The following is a 24,033-nucleotide window of genomic DNA, read 5'->3' as shown; positions in this document are numbered from 1 at the left end:
CAGGGCCATAGATTTTTTTTTTGAGTTTTCGACAGACATTGGCACGTTAAAGATCCCTCTATTTCAACGCCTCTGAGTGTCGAGTAAAGGTCTAAATTTGAAGCCTTCCACCATTATATGGTGAGGTCTCTTTGTGAGTGAAATATTCTTGAATGGGACAAAAAAACCTTACAATCAATTAATCAATAAACAATGTCTGATTAAAACATTCTACGCTTAGCATGAAATTTTTTACATTTACAAAAGTTAAAAGATTCATTTTAACTTAATATAATTTAAAACATCATATTAGAAAAAGAATCATAAAAAGAGACCGTCTTGAATTAAATCCTATACCTTTTCTTTTGTAATTTCAGATGATAAAAACTTTCAATGTCGTCTTAATTGTGTTTTCATAAAATTTTCATGTTTAAAAAGTTCATCGAATGATTAATAAATACTTCTTGTATAGCAGAAACATGTCTCATGCAAAATGATAAAAACAAAATATTTATATTTCTGGAAGTCTGTGCAATGGCCAGACCGATACGATTCACAAAGCATCTTAAATGATCCCTCTATCCGTGCTCAACATTGATGCTAAATGTAGAACTTTTCTAATTTTTAACCGGTTATACTAACGATATCAATAAAGAAATGTGCAAAGTTTACGTAATTTTTGATCATATAGGAAATCAAAAATAAATTGTTTTTTTCTATACATTTGAGCATAGAACATGAATATGATTACAGTGTATATTCTTTGGATACTATATCATTTGCAATGTTATTTTATTTAAATAAAAATAAAACATCTTACAGGTTACCTTCTTATTTGTATACCGTTATATCATGATCAGTTTTTACATCATGAAACCAGAAAAAGAAGAGTATTTAGAATGAATGGACGATGTTCCGTAAAAGCTAACAATCCAAGCCTTATCTCCTGTCATCATTTTCACAACAGCCATTTTACTGCATGACATCTTTATGTTACTGTTAGTATCGCAATGGTTGTAAGTTAGCCTTTTACCATTCAAGACTAGAGAGGTTAAAGCATATCTGTTATTCAAAGTCATTGTTGTCCAATCAAAGACGTACACTCCCGATTTTGGAGCGGTAAAGATCCCTTTTACTGCATTGTAACCACCTCCTATATTTAGATCAACATCTCCAAACATAACAGTGTTTCCCTTACTCACTGTATGGTCACTTCCTTTGGCTTTTGCATCGAAAGCAATATTCATGTTTCCTAAGCAGAGAATTTAAACATTATCATAATATATTTAATACCGGTACATGTGTTCAAGACGCATGTATCATTTAAATGTTAATTATTACTTACGTGTGCGTCTGTCTTGCACCTGGTTGCTTTTGCAGTCGTTTTTTACAAAGCCAACAGCCAAACATGTTTTGGCAACGCTGTCATAGTCATTTCTGAAAGAATTTAGACTGGGTTGTGGTGATGCTTTTTCAGTAGCTAGTACGTTGCCAAGAATTGCACTTAATCCCAACAAAATAACCGAGGAGGACATTCTGTAATAAATAAATAAATAAATAAATATATATATATATATATATATATATATATATATATATATATATATATATATATATATATATATATATATATATATATATATATATATATATATACCAATTTTTCCTCCATTGAATGTAGATAAAACAATATTATCAAAAGTAATTTATGTCGCTATGAGAAATCTGTTAAATTTTACACCGTCTAACAGTTACTGATTTTTAAAACCAATCAAAATCTTTGCTTTTCTTGCGTCATTTTTGTTAGCCTGTTGTTGCGATGGAAAAAAAAAACACCACCCACCCTTTAATTGGTTCGTTTTTGTATTATTTTGCATTCTGGTCGAATTTGGAATTTTTCTAATACTAGTAACTTGTCATATTATTTTTTTTGGATTGGCGCAATTGTTTCGACGCCTCCAAGGATCACACTGTAACTCATTTATTTTACGTATACTTTATGCTTATTTATGCGTATTTACAATTCTTCAAAATAAGATATCAATATGATGTTAAACAAAGAAAAATTTTAATGTGTTAATTGAACCCTTGGAATGACTATTCAAGTGTTTACTTTGGGAATTTAAAGTAAACATTTGTATACCCGGTACCAGGTAGTCACTTTAAGATTTCAATTCATACATTCTCTAATATGCTTTTAAAAACGGCTTTAGATACTCAATTGCATAATAAAATACCATATTTGACAAATCATATAATCACATTTATTTTTAAAGCATTGTATGCTTCTATGGCAATATGAGAGAACAAAAAATCCTAATATTATTGTTATAAAAACCATTGAAGAACATGGTACTACCTGGTTTAGAGAGTACTGCGAGCTTTATTTTTGTCGAAAGACACTTATGCTCATTTCATCTTCTCTTTTTATATAAAAATATTTCGTGATAACAAATCATTAGGTGGCACGCTGCACTGATATCATTTGATACTACATGAACAACAATCATCAGTATATTTATCTTAAATATTAGCAACATTAGCAGAAATGTTTCTAATCGACCGAGTAACTAACAAAAAAAAAAAACAAAAAAAAAAAAAAAAACAAAAAAAAACAAAAAACAAAAAAAAAAACAAAAAACAAACAAACAAAAAAAACAAAACAAAACAAAATAAAACAAAATAACAAAATACAACTGTGTTTTACTTTTGTTTTGTTTTGATTGTTTGTTTTTTTTTTTGCACATAAACATAAAAAATGGTGGCTGTTTTAGGGAGATAGAGTTGACATTAACACCCAAGAAAAACAGTTTTCAACCCACGCCTCATCTGTCACGAGAAAAGTGTGCTGATAGTTTTTTTTATATTTATATTTTTATATAAAACGGAGAAAGCGTACGTGTACAAGTTACATGGCGTTCCGTTGGAAATCTGTGTATTATACATGTAATTACGTCATCGCTTTTTCTTATGACGAATATTTCTATACGTATCCACCAACGTCTAAAGGGTAGCTTTTACAAGTTTATATTTTTTTAACAGTCAGAAGCTTCAGACACTGTGATTTACATGCATGTTTAATACGTATATTTAGAATTTTTTATGTTTAGTAGGGGGTCATTTAAGACACATGTATACTATACATGCCAATGTTTTTTTTTCATGTTAAGTTTTCTTAATTAGTCTACTGGTTGATCCCCCTTTTTTCTATGTATAAAATTTACGATGACATTATGGTGCTGGGGGTCAGATTGTGCAATATTGTGATAAAGATATGTAATATTTTATATTTAAGTCCCCTTTTCTGACCCCCTTTCTTGTATTGTAAATATGTTTTTACTACTTTTACGTCATTTACTTCAATAAATGACATTTTTTCACTTCAATAAAGTTGTTTGTTTTTGCCTGCTTTAACCAAAAAACAAGCTCAGTTGTCTGGCAGGAGAACTAAGGAACATAAATGTTTAATACATGGACGGCTAAACAGCTGTTGAAAGTGATTTCTTTATAGCGAAAAACTTAAATCAAACATTGATAAATATTTTCAGCACACCTATCTACATATGTATTGTAAAATAAACGTTCATGTTCGAAATTAAATAAGATAAAAGAAATATTTCAAAACTTTTCAAATTGTTATTTTAAACACAAGATTAAACATCAAAGTTCATAACAAAAAGGTATATTTATCCAGAAAAATATTGTACTACTTAAAAAAGAATTATTTTCAGGTTCACAATTAGAGATATAAGTTATATGTTATGTTATTTTTATTATTTTTCCGTTTTGTAATATGTTGTGCATACAGCGTACTTATGTAAAAGTTGATCGTCATTATTCCAACAAATGATCAATTCTAATAAACAGTATGTTTTTAAATTTATACATGTACATATGTAGTTTGAAAATCAAACAAGGGATAATCATTCGGAGGAAAATATAGACAAAATTTACAGTTATACTTAAATAAAAAGAAACGCATTCTTATTTCTGGTACAAGTACACCATATTGATCTATTAATGTACAATTAAAAATATCAAGGAAACACTAGATTTGTATTTATGCAAGCATAGTCTATGTTATTTTATCATTACTGATATCTTACGAAATTGTTATATTTAATTTAGCTCTGTATACGTAACAGTCATTCAAACTATTAATAGTACAATTACAAACAATGTTCTATTTGAGGAAACATATTGAAATAAGTCTTATAGGTGTTTAATGCTGATATTTAACATACCTGATAATAGATATCCTTGATTACCGTTAATCATACACATTAAAGAAATTTAGAATAAAAAGATACCGGTATGACAATTCCCACATCTGGAATTTTAGAGGGTACGTGATTTATTTTTAGAAATTTATTGTTTTAAGAAATTCATGTTTCAGTGCCTTGAATTTTTAATAAGCTTTATAATTGCCAAGTGAATGATCAATCAATAGTCCCGTGTATAAAGTTAGCCTCTTCGTGCCTAATTCAAATAAGAAACTATGGAATATACAAATTATCTGAATTGGACTAAATAGAAATTGTTTGAAAATCTGACTGTATCGATCTCATTGCAACAATGGACATATCATCCTGCATACCCGGTAATCATTCTATCATACTCATCATAAAGTACAAACTTAATGTACATTTTTCTTTAATCACTAACCAAAATTTTCAATTACAAACTGTGTTTGCTAATTTGATAGAGATATTTTATTCTTGTGAACATATAAGATTTATATTTTATTGTAATTCATATCATATGATATGTGATATTTCATTTCAATGGGTAAAATATTTAATGACTATTGGTTTTTTTTCTTCTGAAATAATTTATAAAGTTAATTCATACAAAAAATTTACAAATTTCGGACGCATCTTCAATTGTTTGACATAAAGTCTAGCACATTTGAAAAGATCTCTTTATTTTCCTTATAACGGATCAAAAAAGACCTTTGATGTTGATATTACAATATGTACTGTGACAAATAGAAGAGTAGGAAAGGTCGGGAGGATACAGTTTGATAAGTCCCTGACTTTGTCAGTGTCTCTCTTTAGTTAAAAGGAGGTAAGTAATGAGGAATTTTTTAATCTTCATAATTTTATTCCATGTTTTCGATGTTGAAGGTTATAATGCATTAGAGTTATAGATATCGTTATTTGCATATTTGCAGTCAGTATAAATTTCTTGCAATCATGGTATGGCTGATGGAAGTTACACTGAGTCTAGTAATTGAATTGCATAAGTGAATAAAAAGGCAACAAGATGTTGCAATGCAGATTGTTTTCAACTTTATAGCAAAAAAAGTTTTTTTCGGTTGTCAAAGAGTAACTTAAAAGGTTTCCAACCAAGCACGACGATGAATCGGCGCGTAACAACGTCACATCAAGATAGGGATTTTCATCTTGCTATCCTAGCTTATTGTCAAGGTATTATAACATCAAAATAGTGGTTTTAATCATGCTAACCTAGGTTATTGTCAAGGAATAACAAACCGATATTTAGACAACAGACAATCATATTCATTTTTTCATCCTAAAATTGACAGAAACTCTCTAACTTGTTCTTCGAGCTTGACAACTTAACGTCGATTTTACTCTCACACGCGCACATATGCGTTGAATGTTTTATGTTTTTAGCATGTTCACACTTGGCTAGTTTTACGGGATGATTTCGTCCTCTACTACTGATTCTGGTTCAACCGTGAGCTTTCCTCTTATTGTTGAACCCAGATTCTTTTAAACCTCAAGACACAAACACGAGTTACAAATTTTGTACGTTTATATAGAATTAGTGAGGAATATACTTTCACATGAGCTTGGGAACTATCAGCACCGAAGGTCTGATTCCAACTGACTATAATTTTTAACAACAAATCATACATACTGAACAAAAACAGAGTAAAATAAAAGGATTAACAAAAGAATATAGAAATCACATATCAAACAATTATTGAGCAAATGGTGACATTTTAGTAGCATGTATATAATAGAATTAAAGATGAAAGATTAAGTGTCAATATATATAAACAGAAGTAAATTAAGGGATTAAATGTCCAATCTCTGACTTTGCCTCAGATGGGTTAAGGCTGTTAAGAATTAAATAATTTATCACATTTGCCGAAATACAAGAAATGTTTTGACAACAATTTACACAAAGTCCGAAAAGTTTATTTACAAGGTAATGTAAAATAAGTCTAAAATATTGTATTTTACACCGTAACACTAGTATTTGACGAGACTTTTTCACGAACATTCATGTATACCAAACCTGCTTGGTTCTGCACATTCCATCCTAAACGAAAATTCGTGGGATTCATTAGGCGGGGATTTGTTGACATTGAAATAATACAGCTTCTCTCAGCCATTAAGACTACCGTAGGAAGGGTTGAATGATATCTCTATGAGGAAGATAAATGGTCTGGTGAACTCAATGCACATGAAAATCAAATTTGTTCCTGATGCGCAAGAGAGATTTGAGAATTTATATTTATATTTTTTTTGGGGGGGGGTATATCAATTATCAGTAATTATCAGTCAAAGTCATATAAGATTTTGGTAATTTGTTGATTAAAAATTAATTAAAATGTACGATAACAGTACTGGAAAACATATTCGAAATAATAGTTTTAATCTAATTTAAAAGTTTTTATGTGCGTTTCTTTTTCCTTTCAGTTCAGAACATGTGATGAGCTGACTGATGGGGATTGTTTAATCTATAGAAATGGCTATAAGGGAAACAATATAACAATTAAGATTAAATTGAGTACATAGAAGTAGAGAATGTTAATACAAAAAAAAATCAGCATTTAAATGAATATCTTTTGTAAAGCAACAAATCTTGTTTCTCGATGAAAATTATAAAGGATTATTTAGGTAAAACAATTTTAATGTTGATGAACAGGTGTGTTTTGTTAGTTTGTTTATGTTTGACATATGCATATCATTGGAAGATGAATCACATTTACAAATGTGAACGTATTTTTACATTTTGTAGGGATTTAACACAGATATTTTAATAATTAACATCCTTTTTTTATGTACGAATATTCCCTTTTCATCCGAATATTATGTTATTGTCTCTCAATTCGAAAAACAGCAGCATGCTTTTCGTTTAAACAATTTCTGAAACAAGGCAATCTATTCAAAAGCAAGTAAATTAAGGAAGATTTCAATAATCTCATGTTAAGTTATAATGCTGCAAGTTTTATGGTTAATACAATGACCTCGTCAGCACATGAAATCTATCATAGTGTGAAATGCTAACTAATGTTTTGTCTTACTAATTTTTGAGCCAGAATTTATGTCATTTAAGCGATTTCTTATCTCTTCTCTAAGTTAAAAGGGTCATATTCCCGCTTAACTTGGTAATGATTGATTGTTTGATGCACTTCAAAGTTCTCAACCATAGACAGTTTTCAAAATTATTTCTAATGTCAACAAATTAATTTCAGGATCAATTATGAATACAACAGTTAGAAAGATTTTCACAGTATAAATTAACCAAATTATCATTTCTTAATATTGTGGGAAAATAATTTAAAAAATGGACAGGTACTTTTTTTTTTTTACATATTTAAAAAAAGTTATTTTCCTGTTATTGAATTTCTTATAATCTGTTCAGCATAAAAAAAATACAATTGGGAAATAAAAAGCTCACAAAATAATTGATTATATCTTTAAAAGATTAAAATAAAAAACAATTTTGAAAATGTCATATGAATATTCATATTTGCTAATTTCCCTTTTTTATTGCAGCAATTCATGTCACATGATCTGTATATCTGAATTTTATTTCGTTTAAATATAAGTAAACTGGTGAGTATCCCTCTCTTTGATATAGCTTAAATTCAAGAAAGAGCTGATTCATATGAAAAATTTACGAATATCAGAAGTGTGTTCATTTGTTGGTTATAACGTTTCAAAAAGCCCAGTATACCTTCCTAAAATGGAGCTTCATGATGCTGACAAAACAGCGTGTGCTGTGACACATATAGAATACTAAGTATCACAATGCTGTTTAGATCTCAGCACTGGTATTAGGAGAAGCCCGGAGGGCGAGGGTCGAGATAACAAAGATATAAAAGGTCCTAAACTTTAAAATATTCTACTTTTACTTTGTATCGAGCCGGGGTTACAACTTCATCAACGAATCATTTCACAAGAAGTAAGTCTGAGATTTATAGTTATATTAAATTTTGTTTTATTTATTATATATATTACATAAAAAGCATTAAATGAAAAATTGGTATTATCTTACTATCAAAGCAAATAAACGTCGTTTCTTTTCGCAACAGCAATTTGTTGCTGTCATAGAAGTAAACAAGAGTTGCCTCACTCACTTCACAAGTGCTATTATTTGGCAAAATTTTCAAAAATAGTTTTCTCAGTATTAATGAATAAATTTTAAAGATTCTAGTCAATGTTTTAAAATAACGAAAATCTCCTTTAATTACTTAAATATAAATATTATTCTTAATTCACATAAATTAAACAGGTTTGTCTCACCTAGTCTAAAACGCCTGTATCAGGGCTGATACACTACTAGATGTATAATATGGAAAGATACATGTATATGGGAATACTGAAGGATACAATTCAATCAGACCCTGACTGTTACCAGTCGTCTAAAATATATCGGAAAAGTTTTATTCATCAGAGATTGTTGTCATAATTAAATCGCCAAACCTTGAAGTAATTGTATTTGACAACATTTTTATATCACGATATCGTCTTCTAATACAACAACACGAGGCAGTTATAAGTTCCGTAGTATCTATGTTCGGTTAAATGGAGGTAAGCAATAGCGATATGTATTTTCATTAACGTATTAAGTGTTTGTATAAAGTTTGTTTTAAATTCATTCAGGCAATTACACAATTGATGTGCAAAATACTTTCAGAATCTTCCAGTGGACAGGTTTGTGCCCAGTGTGGCTTATATATTGTAGCCGACAGTACCGACTAGCCTTGTGGAATAAGTTCTTCGGTGTCCTAACCAGGGAAAGTCCATGACTCTCACCTGCTTACATGGAGCATCATAAATACCTGTATTAACATCGACCTCATCGACCTAATGACCTAAAATAGGGACTTGTACAAAACTAATATTCCGAATAAGATAATAATGATTGAATTCAATAAAATCATTTTGAAAAATGAAAAAGCTAATTCATGGGCTAGTTAACGAATCAACTCTACTTCATGGTTCGATAACCTCATGTTTTAACTCCTCCTACATGTGATTGGTTGATTAATTGTTTAATTGTTTAACGTCCCTCTCGAGAATTTTTCACTCATATGGAGACGTCACCGTATTCCCGTGAGGGCTTCAAATTTTTTACCTTTACTCGGCACTCAGGGTCATTGAGCAGTGAGGGATTTTTATCGTGCCAACGCCTGCCGCTGACACAGGGCCTCAGTTTTTAAGGTCTCATCCGAAGAACCCGCAACTTTCACTTCAAAGTGCCGAGCGCATGCCGAAGGAACAGTAAGTGTGTTACCAATTTTAACGACTAGGTCAATCGTGGCCGAGATACACACGGAGCGAGCGTTTTAACGACTGAGCTACCGTGAATGGTCCTCTTACATGTGATAATAAGGTTTACTAAGGGAAATAAGAGCAATCTAATTCTGTCTTAATACTTAAACTTAAATGTTTTATTTTCCATTTCGATGAATCTAAGCACGTTTGAGTGCCATATATTAGCATACATTATCACCCTAAAAGAATAAATAGAATGATCAATCACTATAGTTCCGGGTTAAATGTAAGCAGGAACATATGGCACTCAAATGAATAAATATAGATTATTCATATTACATCAGAATCAGACAAAGTTGGAACTCTAGAATTTTCTGTAACGATCAGACAGCTGCAATGCATGTATCCATGTGGATACTCACCCTAACCTTACTATTCATTCATTTTAAAGGTATTTTTTTCCCATTTATATCACTCACAAAAAAATATTAATAACAATTATATTTCTAATAAATTAATACATTTGAAACGTGTTATGAGACTTTTTTCCCGGTAACTCTGAACTTTTGAAATTAGTAAAATTAAGTCATTGACCAATGTAATCTTTGTTGGCTATGGAAAGAATCAAAATTTTAAGTTGATTCATTCCAAAAAAATCACGAATTACAGAAGTGTGTTCACTTCTTGGATATGAAGTCTCACAAAGCTCTGTTAACCGTCCACAAAACGGACCCTACAACTCCATTGATGAATACAACACAACCTGTGCAGTGACAAATAAAGGCATAGGAGAGTACTGGAGGATACAATTCAATCAAACCCTGACTATTGCCGGTGTATATCTCCGGCTTAAAGGAGGTAAGTAAAACAGTATTTATTTAAGATATTTCATTTCCTATTTGCGTAAATTTCCTGACTTGTTGATTACAATTTTTATAGGCAATTATACAATCTACGTGCAAAATGCTTCAGATACTTCCAGTCGACAAGCTTGTGCTTTTAGAATACTGCCATTTCTTCCTGTTAAATACAATGTTATTGTCACCTGCAAAGCAGACTTATTCGGAGATACGGTCATTGTTAATAAGATTAGTCATGGATACTTGACACTGTGTGATTTTAAACTTAAAGGTATCAAATATTTTTTCTACATTATTTATGGCAAAATATGAACATCGATTAAAAATCTTATATGAAAATCTAAAGTTTCTTTAAACTCAAAGGTAATCATTATAATAAAAGTATTATATATTCTTTTAAAATCAGTTGAAATCTCCATCTTACTGTGGTGTTATATACTACATTGTACATCTATGACTTGCAGTATGTGAGTCTAACAGTCTCGGTATTCCCTGTACAAAGTGTACTCCAACCAGCAGTTGTAGTTCTTGTGATGGATCCCATTACGGGGTTTGGTGTCAACATCAATGCTCACGAAATTGTTCACAGGACAGATGTGATGAGCTGACTGGAGAGTGTTTAAGATTTAAAGATGGCTATCAGGAAAAACATTACCAAAATTCAAGTGAGTCTCTCATTAAAGTAAAAAAAAATTCAAATAAATTTAATGAATAAACGAGTTCAAAAAGTTCAAAAAAAAATTTTATCTTCGTAATAATCATGTTAATCGATCATATTTAAAAGAAATATATAGTATTTTATAATCATTAATGCAATGTATGTTAAAATATGCGTTTCATTCGGATAATCATATTTCGTCAATTATGCTTAAGGTATATTTTCCATTTTTGTAGAATTCTTGACAAAATTGTGGAAATTTTAAATACATTCAATGATATTTTTTTTTCTCCGTCAGATAATAACCACCTTTGTTAAAAAGTAATGTAATCTATAACAATCAGGGATATATAAATCTAAACTGAAATTAAATCACCTGGTGTATTCATTTAAAAAAAGGAAATTTGATTTCCATATAATCAGGTTCAACATATAATAAATCAATACAAATTTAAAGCAAATTGAGTCAATCATAGAAACATGCGAAAAGACAGTATCTGCTTTCACTTAATTCATATGCAATATAGATACACGTATCCATTCAGTAACACCAAAACACAATTTTTAACTATAAGTACATGTATGTGAATTAAATCAAACCTAGCGTTGCTTTACGAGCAAATAAGTCGTTAAATAAATAATGACATAAATAATGAAGAAATACTTACTAGTTCAATGCTAGAGGAACTACTTAACATTTATATACTGATTTTATATTTATGCTTAATTTGCCATCTTAATTTTAACAGGTGTTGTACTTTTAAAAGATAATATTTTACCGAGAATATGAGAATGTTTCCCCCTAATCGGGAAGAACTTTCCATTTTCAATTACCAGTTAAGTTGTTCCTGATTTTGTTAGTAAATGGTATGCAGGATATTTGAATCCTGACCATTTCTGCAACTTAGGAGTTTCAATAATTGAAGAAGTGATATATAAGTTTAAGATCATGGACACATCTATATTTACTTAATTTGTATTTTGTATCTGTATTTTGTTATATAAAGGGTTAATTGATAACAATAAAATTCCCAAAAGTGTTCAACCGTTCACATAGGAAATAAAGTAAAAGCCAATTCAACGACTTAATTGCAATCTTTTACACCCGAATTCTTAAACACTCAATATATGAATATATTTCACAAAATGCAGAATAAAGTTTGTATTAATTTTTTTTTTCAAGTAAAAAAAGACGAATTTTGAACTCGTGAAGAAATTAAAAGCTATTAGATTCCAATATTTATATACATTAAAATTCTCGAAGGGGACATTAAACTATACACAATTAATCAATCAATTTCTAATAAATGAAATATACTTCTATAAATAATTATTTCTTCCTGACCTGATTTGACGAAATTATTACTGACGATGAGTTATCGGCCTTTTGAATGAATTAAACAAATGGAGAGAAATAGAGAAAGATACGGAAGATAGAATTGTACAGGTAAAATTTAATGGGTAAGTTTTAAGACACCTGAAAGTACTGTGTGAAAGCATTTATTTATACTCTTCAAAAAAAGAAACGCATAGTAGAATTTTAGTGACACATTGAACATAAAGATTATTTAGTAAAATGATGCATTGATAAAACAGAAATGTGGTAAGCAACAGGAATACTATCTAAATGTCATAATTACTCAACAATTTTAAAATTATAGTCAGTTTTAGACCATTAAAGATCAATATCTGGTATGCGCCCCGCAGACACAAATAAGAGCCACAAACGGCATCAAATGGAAGCAAATGTGTGTAATAAAAACTGTATAGGAATACTCTCCCACTCCAAATGTAGAACTTTGGTCAGCTGTTGCAGAGTCTGGGGATGCGATTGTCTTTGGTAAAGCATGTCAATCCATTTTGTCCAATGCTGCTTAATTTGGATTAAATCTAGCGATTTAGATGGCTGTGGCTGAAACAGGTTGTTGTTTCTTTGCAAGAATAGGTGTGTCAAACGAGCCATATGTGGCTGTGTATTGTGAGATTGCAATACGGCTCTAGGATGCTGCACAATTGAATGGGTATGTGTAGGTAGAAATGGTAAGAATACCTTTTTCCATCAAAGTCCATTAATTCGAACCAAATCAATCTTACTTTCTTTTTTATACCGTTTTCCATATCATTACACTACCACCACCAACTTTTTTAACGTCCTGCATGGAGGCAGTTATCTGTCTAACATTCATTACAAAGCATTAGCTCTCTTAAACTTATAAGAGGCTTTCAGATAAACATTCTGGACTAGTAGGTTAACCAAAATGTTCAGCAGTGATGCTGTGGTCATACTCTATTGATCTGAGATCTTTAAAGTTTAAATTTGAGGTATTGTGGGGTTGGAACAATGGCATGATTGATCCTCATTGCAATAATTCGTAGTCAACTGAAAACGGTCTTGTTAGATGATCTGTGCAGTTCAGAGATAGCTAATGCTTTAGATGACGTCCTTGCATTACATTCATGCAATTTGCGTTATCCTCGGAAGTGATGCTGTGCTGCTGATGTCACACGTAGTCTTCCATATTTTTTGCGAACATTGGGTGTTCGATGTTAATGGTTTATGTTTTATAGGTTAGATGGGTGCACGATGTTTCGGCACCGCGACGATTCGGCACTTCATCGCAAAGACGTTTCGGCACCCCGATGTTTCGGCACCGCGACGTTTCGGCACTTTTATATGACGTTTCGGCACCTCGATTTTTTTAGAAGAAAATAAATTGTATTTTTTCTAAGTCTGTATTTGTTATCATTTGTACATCATTTTTGGGACATTTTTATTATAAGGTTGAACATTAAATAATATAGTAAAAACTGGATTGATAATTTATTTATAAGGTGAATATAGTAAAACTGAATTGATTTTTTTCAACTTATGTATGTGTGTGTAAACAAGGCATGTATGGTCTTTCAGATCAATTACAAATTTTTAAATGACAAAGTTATTATAAAATTGTCAACGGAATATATTTTCAATGAGAGTAGAACAATAAAGGTACCCCTAGCACACAGAATATAATACCGTAATGTGTCAGATTCTTGATGACAGTTGAGGGGGTAAGGAAAAATTCCAGTAAATTCAATAGTGACAGTGTGTCACTTTTCCATATACACAAGATATAACGCAAGGTGTCAGAAAATGAGGGGCCTATATGAAGGATTCCACATGATTTTGATGTATCACTTGTTTCCAAACATCACCAGAAGAAAACCAGAAATGACAGGTATGTACAAATATATATATTTATATTGCAATATAATAATGCATAGCTTTAAACTTGATTGTATTTTGCGTTGAAACTTAAAGATAATAAAACGCTTGATTATTTTGAACTGAATATATAAAAATATATATCGTGTAATTTAAAAAAAGGATAATTTTACGAGTATATTATCATGCTCAAAGGTATTACATGTATTTTTAAATAAGATAAATTAATTTGTTGAAAATACGAAGGAAAAAAACCGCTGCGTGGCATTGATATTTTTCTTGATAGAAATATTTAATTATAAGGTTAGACAGTGTACATTAAAAAAATAAGATATGATTGTTTATGCATGCGATGAATGATATAGTACCGTAATTTTCACGAAATACTCAAATCTTTTACTTCCACAGAAATGAATGACATTTACAATTTATCATTGATTACAGTAATATTTTATAGACGTCTGCATCATAATAATGCCATTTGGATTTTTTATTCAAATAATTACAATTTTCTATATAAGAGATGAATATAGTGGTCATTTATCAAGTGTGCTGCATCCCTATAATCATTAAGTTTTACTGCTTAATTATACGACCTCATGTAGATTTCTGTGAAGTCTGCTGCTGTTAGAATTTATTGCACATACAGTGTAAGTTTTCATCTCAATAATTTCCAGTTTGGCAGTAATGTGTTAAGTGATAATTAAAAGCTGAATAGATTGATTAATGCATACAGAAAGGCAGAATTTTGAACTTGTCAAGGTTTCTAAAATATTTTATAAAATATGGTATGTTCATTATATAGCAAAATAAGTCACATATATACAAATCTTGGCGTTTTTTTGCAGGACCGTACGTTCTTACTAGAATAATTTAAACAACCAATCCCTAGTATATAAAACATGGAAAAATTTTTTTTTTTTAAAAACAAAATACGCATCATAATTTTTCAAAGGATATATCAGAGAACTTGAAAAAAAAAAAAGAATTGTCCGCAAATCCGACATCATTAACGTTACACAACAATTTTGATAACCCATTTATCAAATGGTAATGTTAGAGAAGTTAATGCTTGACTTTATCAAGTATTGTTCTTTTTTAAATAAAGCTGAATTTACCAATCTTTTGTTTTGCCTCTGATGTTCAGGATATAGAACGCTAAAGTACGATTCATGAATCCGAAAATTAAGTGAAAATTTAGGATAAAACATATTTGCCTCCCCATATATATAAATATTTTTTGAGAAAACATTTAATGCAAAATCTTTCCCATGATATAAGCTAGGTTCCGTGCTGATTAAAAATTAGTTTTTTTTTTAAAAATATACATTGTGTCCAAAAATTTTAAAACTAAATATCGTTACGGTTTCTTTAGCATGGGATTAAAAAAAAACTTCTTAAAACATATATCGCAACCTTTTTGGAGCTACATGTACTAGTATTTTAGACTTAGAATTCCATCTTGAAAGTAAATTGAATTTACATTAATATACGAGTACGCAGTGGGAAAAATTTCCCAACATTACATTATGTTAATATTTAAACTCAAAGTTTTTACAAAAATATGTGGATTTGTGATGTTCTCTTTATCAAATTTTTACTTTTCAGACAACTGCATCAGCTGCAATACCTTTGTTCGACCAAGGCAGGAGGCACTTCAGTGTGACAGATGTCAACACTGGCAGCATCGAACATGCAATACTGGTAAGAATTTAAAGTATTAAATCTAAATTATATGCTGCTGGGATTATCAATTTAAAATTCAAAATCTTATAAACCGTAAAATCTAATCAAGGTGTAATTTAACATTTTCAGGCATAACCAGAGCTGAGTACAGAAGATTAGTGCACGGCCAAGAAGATTTTGATTGGACTTGCGAAGGTTGTTCCAACAACTCAGAGGTCCCATCGCAAGATGACGAAGACGATGTCAACAACACATCAGAGGTTCCAGATGCCACTTTCCAAATGTCCCTGACTTCCTTGGTGGATCGGGAGAACACATCGGAACAGGTACATTCAATATTAACGTGATTAAGAATGTAAACGATAGATTCCAACATTCCACTTGTTCTATACATTACAGTTTAATTATTCATTTTGAAGCCTTTTCTCTTTCTTTGTAAAACAAACTTGAAGAGTTGGTGTACAAGAGTTAGGTAGAAAATAATTAATAATTTTAGCACACGGAGGATGAAAGAGAGGAGGAACCAAATGAGGACAACACATCAACAGCCCCAGCAGATGCCACATTTCACATTTCCTTGGGTTCCTTGATGGATCCAGAAGACAGACCTGTGATTGATCCGGACGACAGACCTGTGATTGATCTGGAAGACAGACCTGTGGAGGATCCAGAAGACAGACCTGTGGTATAATTTCATTTCATTTTATAGTATCAGTATTATAAATGATAAACATTAAATTATAATTATGAATATTAAATGCATCGTTCTTTTTTTTTTTACATATATATTATTGTATCAGTCTTTTATTTACATTTAACAACGTACACTGCATTAGTTATATTATACATGTATGAATATTCAATTTTATTAACTATTATTTAGAATCAGCAAGAGGACCAGTCCTTTGTAGCGGACACATCTTTTGATGTTCCTGCTGCTGTAAACGAGGATTCCATTAGAGAGGAAGTCATTGGTGACATGCCAGAGGAGGATGAGGCTGTGGTTGCTGAGTATGAAGTGGTAGACACAGGAACCAAACGGGGCAAGAGGAAACTGGTAGACAACCGTGGATTCCAGTATACTATTAAGGTAAAAAAAAATAATTTTACACAAAAGAGGAAACATTTTTTTAAAATAAGAATTTATGCAATAAACAATTAAAAAAGCTTTAATTCATGCAAAAACTAATGAAAACATTGTTTCTACATATTCTTAAAATTCAACTTTAAACTTTTATCAGAAGCAGAGAGGAGATGGCTATATTTACTGGAGATGCAGCAAACGTGGGAAGGAGCAGCACTGTCCAGCCACAGTGATTCAAAAAGGCGACACCTTCCAAGAAGGCCTAAAAAATCATGTTCACCCTGCAGAGCCAGGAGTCCATTTAGCCATCAAAATGAAAGCTGAGGTAACTTTTTCTTCTTATTATGATAGTCAATAATACATAATTATGTATAGTAAAATATAATTAAGATTATTAAAATATGAGTAAGTATTGTTTCTAAACACCATGGAATAGTTTGTGCTTTTTGCACATTGTAAAACAGTCAGCAAATTATTCAATAGAAGCATTTTAATTCATTAAATTTTTTTATTATATGTAACCTTTTTATAATATAGGTGAAGAAAAAGGCGGTGGATAACATATTTACAGAGTCTGCACCCCGCATTGTAGAAAATGTCATGAATGCCGCCTCAGATGTTGATGCTCCCCCTGCCAGTCGTCCAAAGCCTGCCAACATGACAAGGATTGTCAACAGGGTTAGACAGAACCTGCGGCCTCAAGATCCACAGGATTTAGATTTTGAGGTAGTTTCAACAATTATAATACGTACCATACCTAGCAAACAATTATTTATTTATATACACTGTCGTAAACCTAACCAGAAATTCAGAATTTAAAAAAAGTTAAAATCAATGAATCAATAAATTATTATACACTTCTGTGTTTTATAGAAAATGACTTGTTATGTAAATTTTATAGCTTGACATCGGCTTCCTGGAGCAGCAGATGCCAAACTTCAGACATGTTGATGTCTATGTTTCTGGCCGTCGACATCTGCTGATGTATACGGACTACCAGCTGCAGCTCCTGGCTAAGGCCAAAACCTGGTATCTGGACGCCACATTCCGGGTTGTCAACAAACCTTGGTATCAACTCTTCACCATCCACTCCTTTATCCGCGGTGGTGCTAACATGAAGCAAATCCCTCTGGCATTTTGCTTCATGTCTAGCAAAAGAAAGGCCGATTATTATGAAGTAAGTTTATCAAACAAAAGTAATTAAGAATAATGTTACTATTAAAGTAATGAATTAAAAAAAAACTTAACATTTCATTAAAATAAATATATGAGTATATAGCAACAATTACTACTAAACCACCTTGCAATAATTTAAATGTTGCATACCATTTAAAAGTTCTTGCAATTTTTCAGGTTCTCAGGACAATTGATCATCTCCTGCCAGACAACATCAGTCTCCATGGTTTTGTTGTTGACTTTGAGGCAGCCATTTGGAGAGCAGTGCAGGACAGATTTCCTGGATTTGTCATACAAGGCTGTGTGTTCCATTGGACCCAGGCCGTGTACAGAAAGGCCCAAGAACTGGGTTTGCAGGTACACACATATTTTTAAACAAAATTTGTAATGTAACCACAGGGACTGGTAACACACTTTATTTGATTAATTTACGTAATCACTACATATATATATATAATCTATTTGACGTTTTGGTCTACAAATAGTTATTACAAAAAATCAAATACAGCATGCTACCGGCATCTGTAATTGTAACAGCAGAAAAAAATATATATAAACAGCTTACACAAAATATCCATTTCTTAAAAATATTCCTTAATTAAGGCATAATAAGAGTTTTTATGTGTTCAAATGTTTATAAATGATACAATATGTGTAATAAATAAATAAATATTTCTTTATAGAGGGCTTACAACACAAGAGGAGAGGTGCATGAGTTTATTCGTCAAGTGCTCGCCCTCCCTTTCTTGCCACCAGAGCACATAGTCGAGACATTCCACCATTTGGATCGGCGTGTACAGACGGACTTGCTCGATTCCCTTATGGAATATGTGTGGCGCCAGTGGCTGAATAACCCCATTTTTTCTGTCAGGAACTGGAGTGTGTTTATGCTCGCCATTCGCACCAACAACGATGTAGAGGGATGGCACAACAGGCTTAACAGCAGAGTTGCGCAAAGAGGTCCTGTTCCCTTCTACTTGTTGTTGGTGGAACTACACAAAGAGGCAAAACAGATCCCCCTCCAGGCAAAGTTGATCTCCGAAGGGAAGATGGTGCGCATCCATAAGAAAAGGACAACACATGTAAATGGAAAGTTGTTCGCTGCATGGAAGCAGTATTCGGAGGGGGAAATGACCACCAGTCAGCTTTTGCGGCGTTGTGCCAATGTGTATGGACCAAGTGATTAGACTATGCAAGGTCAAATACAATGTTCATGTTATAGTATCATTTATTTAAATATTATATGTATATTTTATATAAATGTTTATAGATGTGACGAGCTTATGAAGTGGAAAAAAGAACCGAATACATTTGTTTCTTTCTTTTGTGATGATCTGCATTAAATCAGTTTGTTTTGAATATGACACACAAATCAATCGTTTGTGTTTTCTTTACTTCTTATGAAATAATAATATTTTTTTAATAAAAGGGAAAATAAATAATCTATCCTTATTTTGCATGAAATAAATAATCTGAATAGAAAAAATTGCCAGTCCCCCTAAACTTACTTCTGACTATATGTACAGAAAAATGTTTATAAAAGTCAATTTATGGTTATGAATAAAAAAAAAAAATTCTGAAGTATTTTTAACAGCTGTAAAAGACAATCACATACTAATTAAAATATTCCTGTAATTAATGTAATAGCGCATGGTATGATATGTACGTAATTAATAATACCTTTGTGTAACACTTGATGGGTTAAAAATTATAAACAAAACAAGTGCTTGTGATGTTCATGTATGTATATTATCAGATCTAATTAATTTTGGATAACTTGATCGAGGCTTCAGTATTTAAATATTTATGAATAACTAACATAAAATGATTACCAGAATGAAAATCAAATGTTTCTTTAACCATTCAGTGTTAAAAAAACGTAATTATTCCATTTTACTGTAATACATACCCAGAGTTACTAAATATACCATTAATCAGAAAGATGATTTCAAACAGACCTATTTCCTAATAGTAATATACAACCACAAGTTATATGGTGTTAAACTAATTTACTCAATATTTAGATAGGTTCCCAAACGTCGCGCTTAAGGTGCCGAAACGTCGGGGTGCCGAAACGTCGCGGTGCCGAAACATCGTCGCAGGTGCCGAATCGTCGCGGTGCCGAAACATCGCGGTGCCGAAAAGTCCAGAATTCTGTTAGATATGTTCTGCGTGTAACATTAAAACCTCTTGCAATTGTAGATTGCTGTACCCCTGCTTCCAGTCGCCCATTTTCTTTTCTGTGCTACGCAACATTCAGATGCAACATTTTTAGGAAGCGTCATTTTTCAGATAAAACAAGATTCAAAATATCGAGAACCCCCGATTTTGATAGCCCCTTTGTACCTGAAAGAATTGCATAGAATATTCAACAAATAAAAATTGAGATCAAAATTTTGGGGGACATTTTGCAAAATCAGGTCTTTTTGTCTGTGAGGCTTGTAGAATAGCTGTAAAGTTAACAATTGCATTAAAAAATCATGCATTTCACTCGAATACATCGTATCCATACAAAAAATAAAAGGTATGACAAAACTATCATACATTTTTCAGGGCATTGTTCCTACTATGCGTTTCTTTTTTTGAAGAGTTTATTATATTTAGTCAAAGAAAAGGAGTCAATATTTACTCTATACTCTGTATGATATGTCTTTTCTAATGTAGATTACGTGCCCGAGTTTCTCATAACTTTTTCCTATAATTCAAACTAATTGAATGTTATAATATTTATTCAAAATTTTTAAGACATATAATAGTTTATTGAAGGATGAGTATATTCCTTATGATTTCTCAAGTTTTGATGATTATATCGGACAAGTGGACCCAAGTATTTAACTACAAAAATTGGGGTTCAAAAGTTGTAACGCGCATATACATTTAGAATGCTATTGCTTTTATTGTCCATACCATCAGCTTAACTTCTTTCATTAATTCAAAAGTTTCAATTATAGTAGTATATCGTTATTTCTGCCTGTGACGTTGTTCATTTATTGTAAAAACTGAATGCATCTGTTTAAGCCTGGAAAAGAGATCATATTTTAGAACTAACGGCATGGATTGGCACCTTGAAAACATCTTACTAGGTGGCACTGTGTGTTATTTTTTACATTAGAAAAACTTTTAGGTAATTACACTATTAACATAAATGAAATATTCTCGGATGGCAGTATATAAAATGCAAGATTCATATAATTAAATCTTTCAATTTCATAATCAAAGTTAAATATACTAATGTGTTTTATCATGCTACATTCTTATAGAATGATATACTTCATAGCAGCATTGTAATGATATTAATTTGTTTCACGTTTTCGTAACAAGGGAAGTACTTTCAATGTCAATTAAAGTATAAGTGGTTTCTAAATCTGTATAAACTTAACACAACTGAATTTTTTTTACTTCCCTATCGTTTCAATTTAATCTAATTAGAGTTTTTCAAGGTATAGAAGAGTTTCAATTATTAAAGGGCTTTTATGAAGCTCTTATTATATCGTACACCTGTATAAGAGTTTTAGGATAAAAATAAATATTCCAGCAATAGACGAAAATCTTGATCAGAACAAACCACTTAACCATGGAAACATCAGCGGTAAGATCAGGTATCGAAGTATCTCAAGTTTCTAGGAGCAAACATCCATCTTAATCCGCCATGAGCCCTTAGTTTTGATATGTTAATACATAGGGGAATATTCAATAAAAAATAACTTACAATTGGTATCAAACGGGAAAAAAATTCACTCGACTATATATAGTAATTACAGACAAATCCACTCTAAGGTCCGTAAAATGAGCACAATATTGAATTAAACTAGCTTTCCGAAATAATTGTAATATAATCTTATTTGTTTTAGTTTGCTTTGGTTAAAATTATCAGTTTTTGTTAGATTTTGCTTCAAAGTAAATCATTGTCTGGGGTATCTTGTGTGAAAATTCCAGAATTTTAATTTAAAATAAAATTTAATTTACATATTTGCTATTCATTCATTTGTGAGAAATAGTTTTAATGTCATTTTTTTATTTATATATATTATATGCCTAATTTTACATTAAAAAAAAACAGCTTCTACAAATAGGAAATATTAAACGTCGGATGTCTCGTTTGTTGTATATACAATTGTTTGAACTTCATCAAGTATAATGTATGAATAATTCTTATCTTTTATTCTTAAATTTTTATATTTTACCTTTTGTGAAGGCTTTCCCGGATTTTAGTGGATAAAAAAAGTAAATGGGTTCAATGTGGAAATGAATTAATGAGTATCGTTACAATGAAAAAAAGGTGACGAATAGCGAATAACATCATAAAAACTGCGAACAATACAATGGCATTTTTTCATTAAAATATGTTTTGCCTTAGTATTGGTTAAATTGTCAAAAAGATTTCAATAAATGTTTGATTTTCCAGGGAAAATCCATGAATCTTAAAGTAAAGTTGAAAATTTTTCAGTCTTCAAAAGTCTTTTTTTTGTCTCAATTTCATCAGTTTTGACGCAAACATAATGCAATTTTTCCTTTTAAACATTAACTTAAAATACCTTTAGTTACGCGATAAAATGATTATAAAGTATCCAAGTTAAGATCATCGAACTTTCGTATACCTGAGATGTTATACTGAGATGTTTATTTCGATAATGATAAGCTTGTTAAAGCAGTCATTGCATTTATTATTTCAAATTTTACTATTATTCATGTGAAAAGATATATTTTCTATAATGCAGAGTTTTTATCTGTAATCTCGGGATAATATAAAAACTAAACGACAGGTAAGTAACTTTCAAAATAAAAGTTTTACAAATAACTGCAGTCTGATATATGATTTATTGATAGTATGTTGTGTAACGTCCCTCCCGAGAACTTTCACTCATATAGAGACACCACCACTCGCGGGTGGAGAACAGCAAATTTTGTCCTATACTCGGCTCTCAGGGCCATTGAGCAGAAAGGTTGTCTTTTTCGTTCCAGCACCTAATGCAACACAGGACCTCAGTTTATACGGTCTCATGCAAAGGACCGGTCTTCATGTTCCTCAGTGGGATTCGAGCACGCGACGTAAAGAAAAACTCCTTACTTTGCGACTCTAGAGCAGTCACTCTAACCACTGTGTCCCGTGGGTGACCCGTCCGATATAAATGATTGACAAACACATGTTCAAACTTAAATTGGTTAAAGAAAATTTTAAACTTTAACTAGTGTACTTTTCCAAAAGAAGTTTTTTTCACATGTTGTATAAGACCCGACCAATATTACTTTTCAGACCTTCGGCTGATATTGGTTTCTGGGGCCGATATACACTGTAGAATATGCTTTGAAAAAAAAACTTCATATTATCTTCTATATAATAATCTTTATATGTTGTTTATGTCTCTCAACCTTTTTAACACTCAAGGTTCTTGCAATTGGTACGATTACAAAGTCACTCATAGAAAAGTTGATGCTACATTTGTTCTTCCATCATTTAAGCGAGTTTATATCCTGCTTACATGTTTGAATTTCCTCAAAAAATTGAGATCGATTGTGTTCATTGTCTTTTTTTTATAGAATCTAACTATTATTTGGAATGCCAACGATAAGAAATGAAATATAATGAACACACAAATCTACGTCGCCTGTGTTGCATGTAAAATTTCCATGCCTTTTAAAACTGTTCATTTTTTCCCATCGGAAGTGTATGTAGTAGTATATCAAACAATTTTCTATACAGTACTTCAATATCCATACCATTATATACGCTTTATAATTTAAGTACATACAGCAAATAATTAATTTTCCTATAATGTAAAATAAATTGAAGTATCCGATATATTTTGTTTGAATTGAATTAGGCCCTGGTTATCAGTCTGGTATTTCGGTCACAACTTTCAATAATAGGGATAAAAGCTCCGGTCTCTAATTAAAAATAAGAC

At 31.2% G+C, this 24,033-nt stretch overlaps 2 protein-coding genes across 2 annotated transcripts; one reads left to right on the top strand and one right to left on the bottom strand.

Annotated features, from left to right (window-relative positions):
• Positions 1-842: 842 nt before the first annotated feature.
• Positions 843-1,514, bottom strand: LOC134264394 (cerebellin-1-like). Its single transcript, XM_062746686.1, has 2 exons — positions 1,325-1,514; positions 843-1,231 (listed from the first exon to the last, which is right to left on the bottom strand). Exons 1-2 carry the CDS (start codon positions 1,512-1,514, stop codon positions 843-845), a joined length of 579 nt encoding a protein of 192 aa, XP_062602670.1.
• Positions 1,515-15,701: 14,187 nt separating this feature from the next.
• On the top strand, positions 15,702-19,317 carry LOC134264393 (uncharacterized). The gene is made up of 9 exons (XM_062746685.1): positions 15,702-15,888; positions 16,000-16,196; positions 16,367-16,555; positions 16,754-16,960; positions 17,112-17,279; positions 17,492-17,680; positions 17,856-18,131; positions 18,308-18,487; positions 18,814-19,317. The coding sequence occupies exons 1-9, from the start codon at positions 15,714-15,716 to the stop codon at positions 19,315-19,317; spliced, it is 2,085 nt and encodes a 694-aa protein (XP_062602669.1). The 5' UTR covers positions 15,702-15,713.
• Positions 19,318-24,033: the final 4,716 nt, after the last annotated feature.

Source organism: Saccostrea cucullata, unplaced genomic scaffold (assembly GCF_032062105.1).
Source record: "Saccostrea cucullata isolate Sc308-1 unplaced genomic scaffold, CSIRO_AGI_Scuc_v1 ctg455, whole genome shotgun sequence".
Taxonomy (NCBI): Eukaryota; Metazoa; Mollusca; class Bivalvia; order Ostreida; family Ostreidae; genus Saccostrea; species Saccostrea cuccullata.
This window is presented reverse-complemented; position numbering and strand designations above follow the sequence as displayed.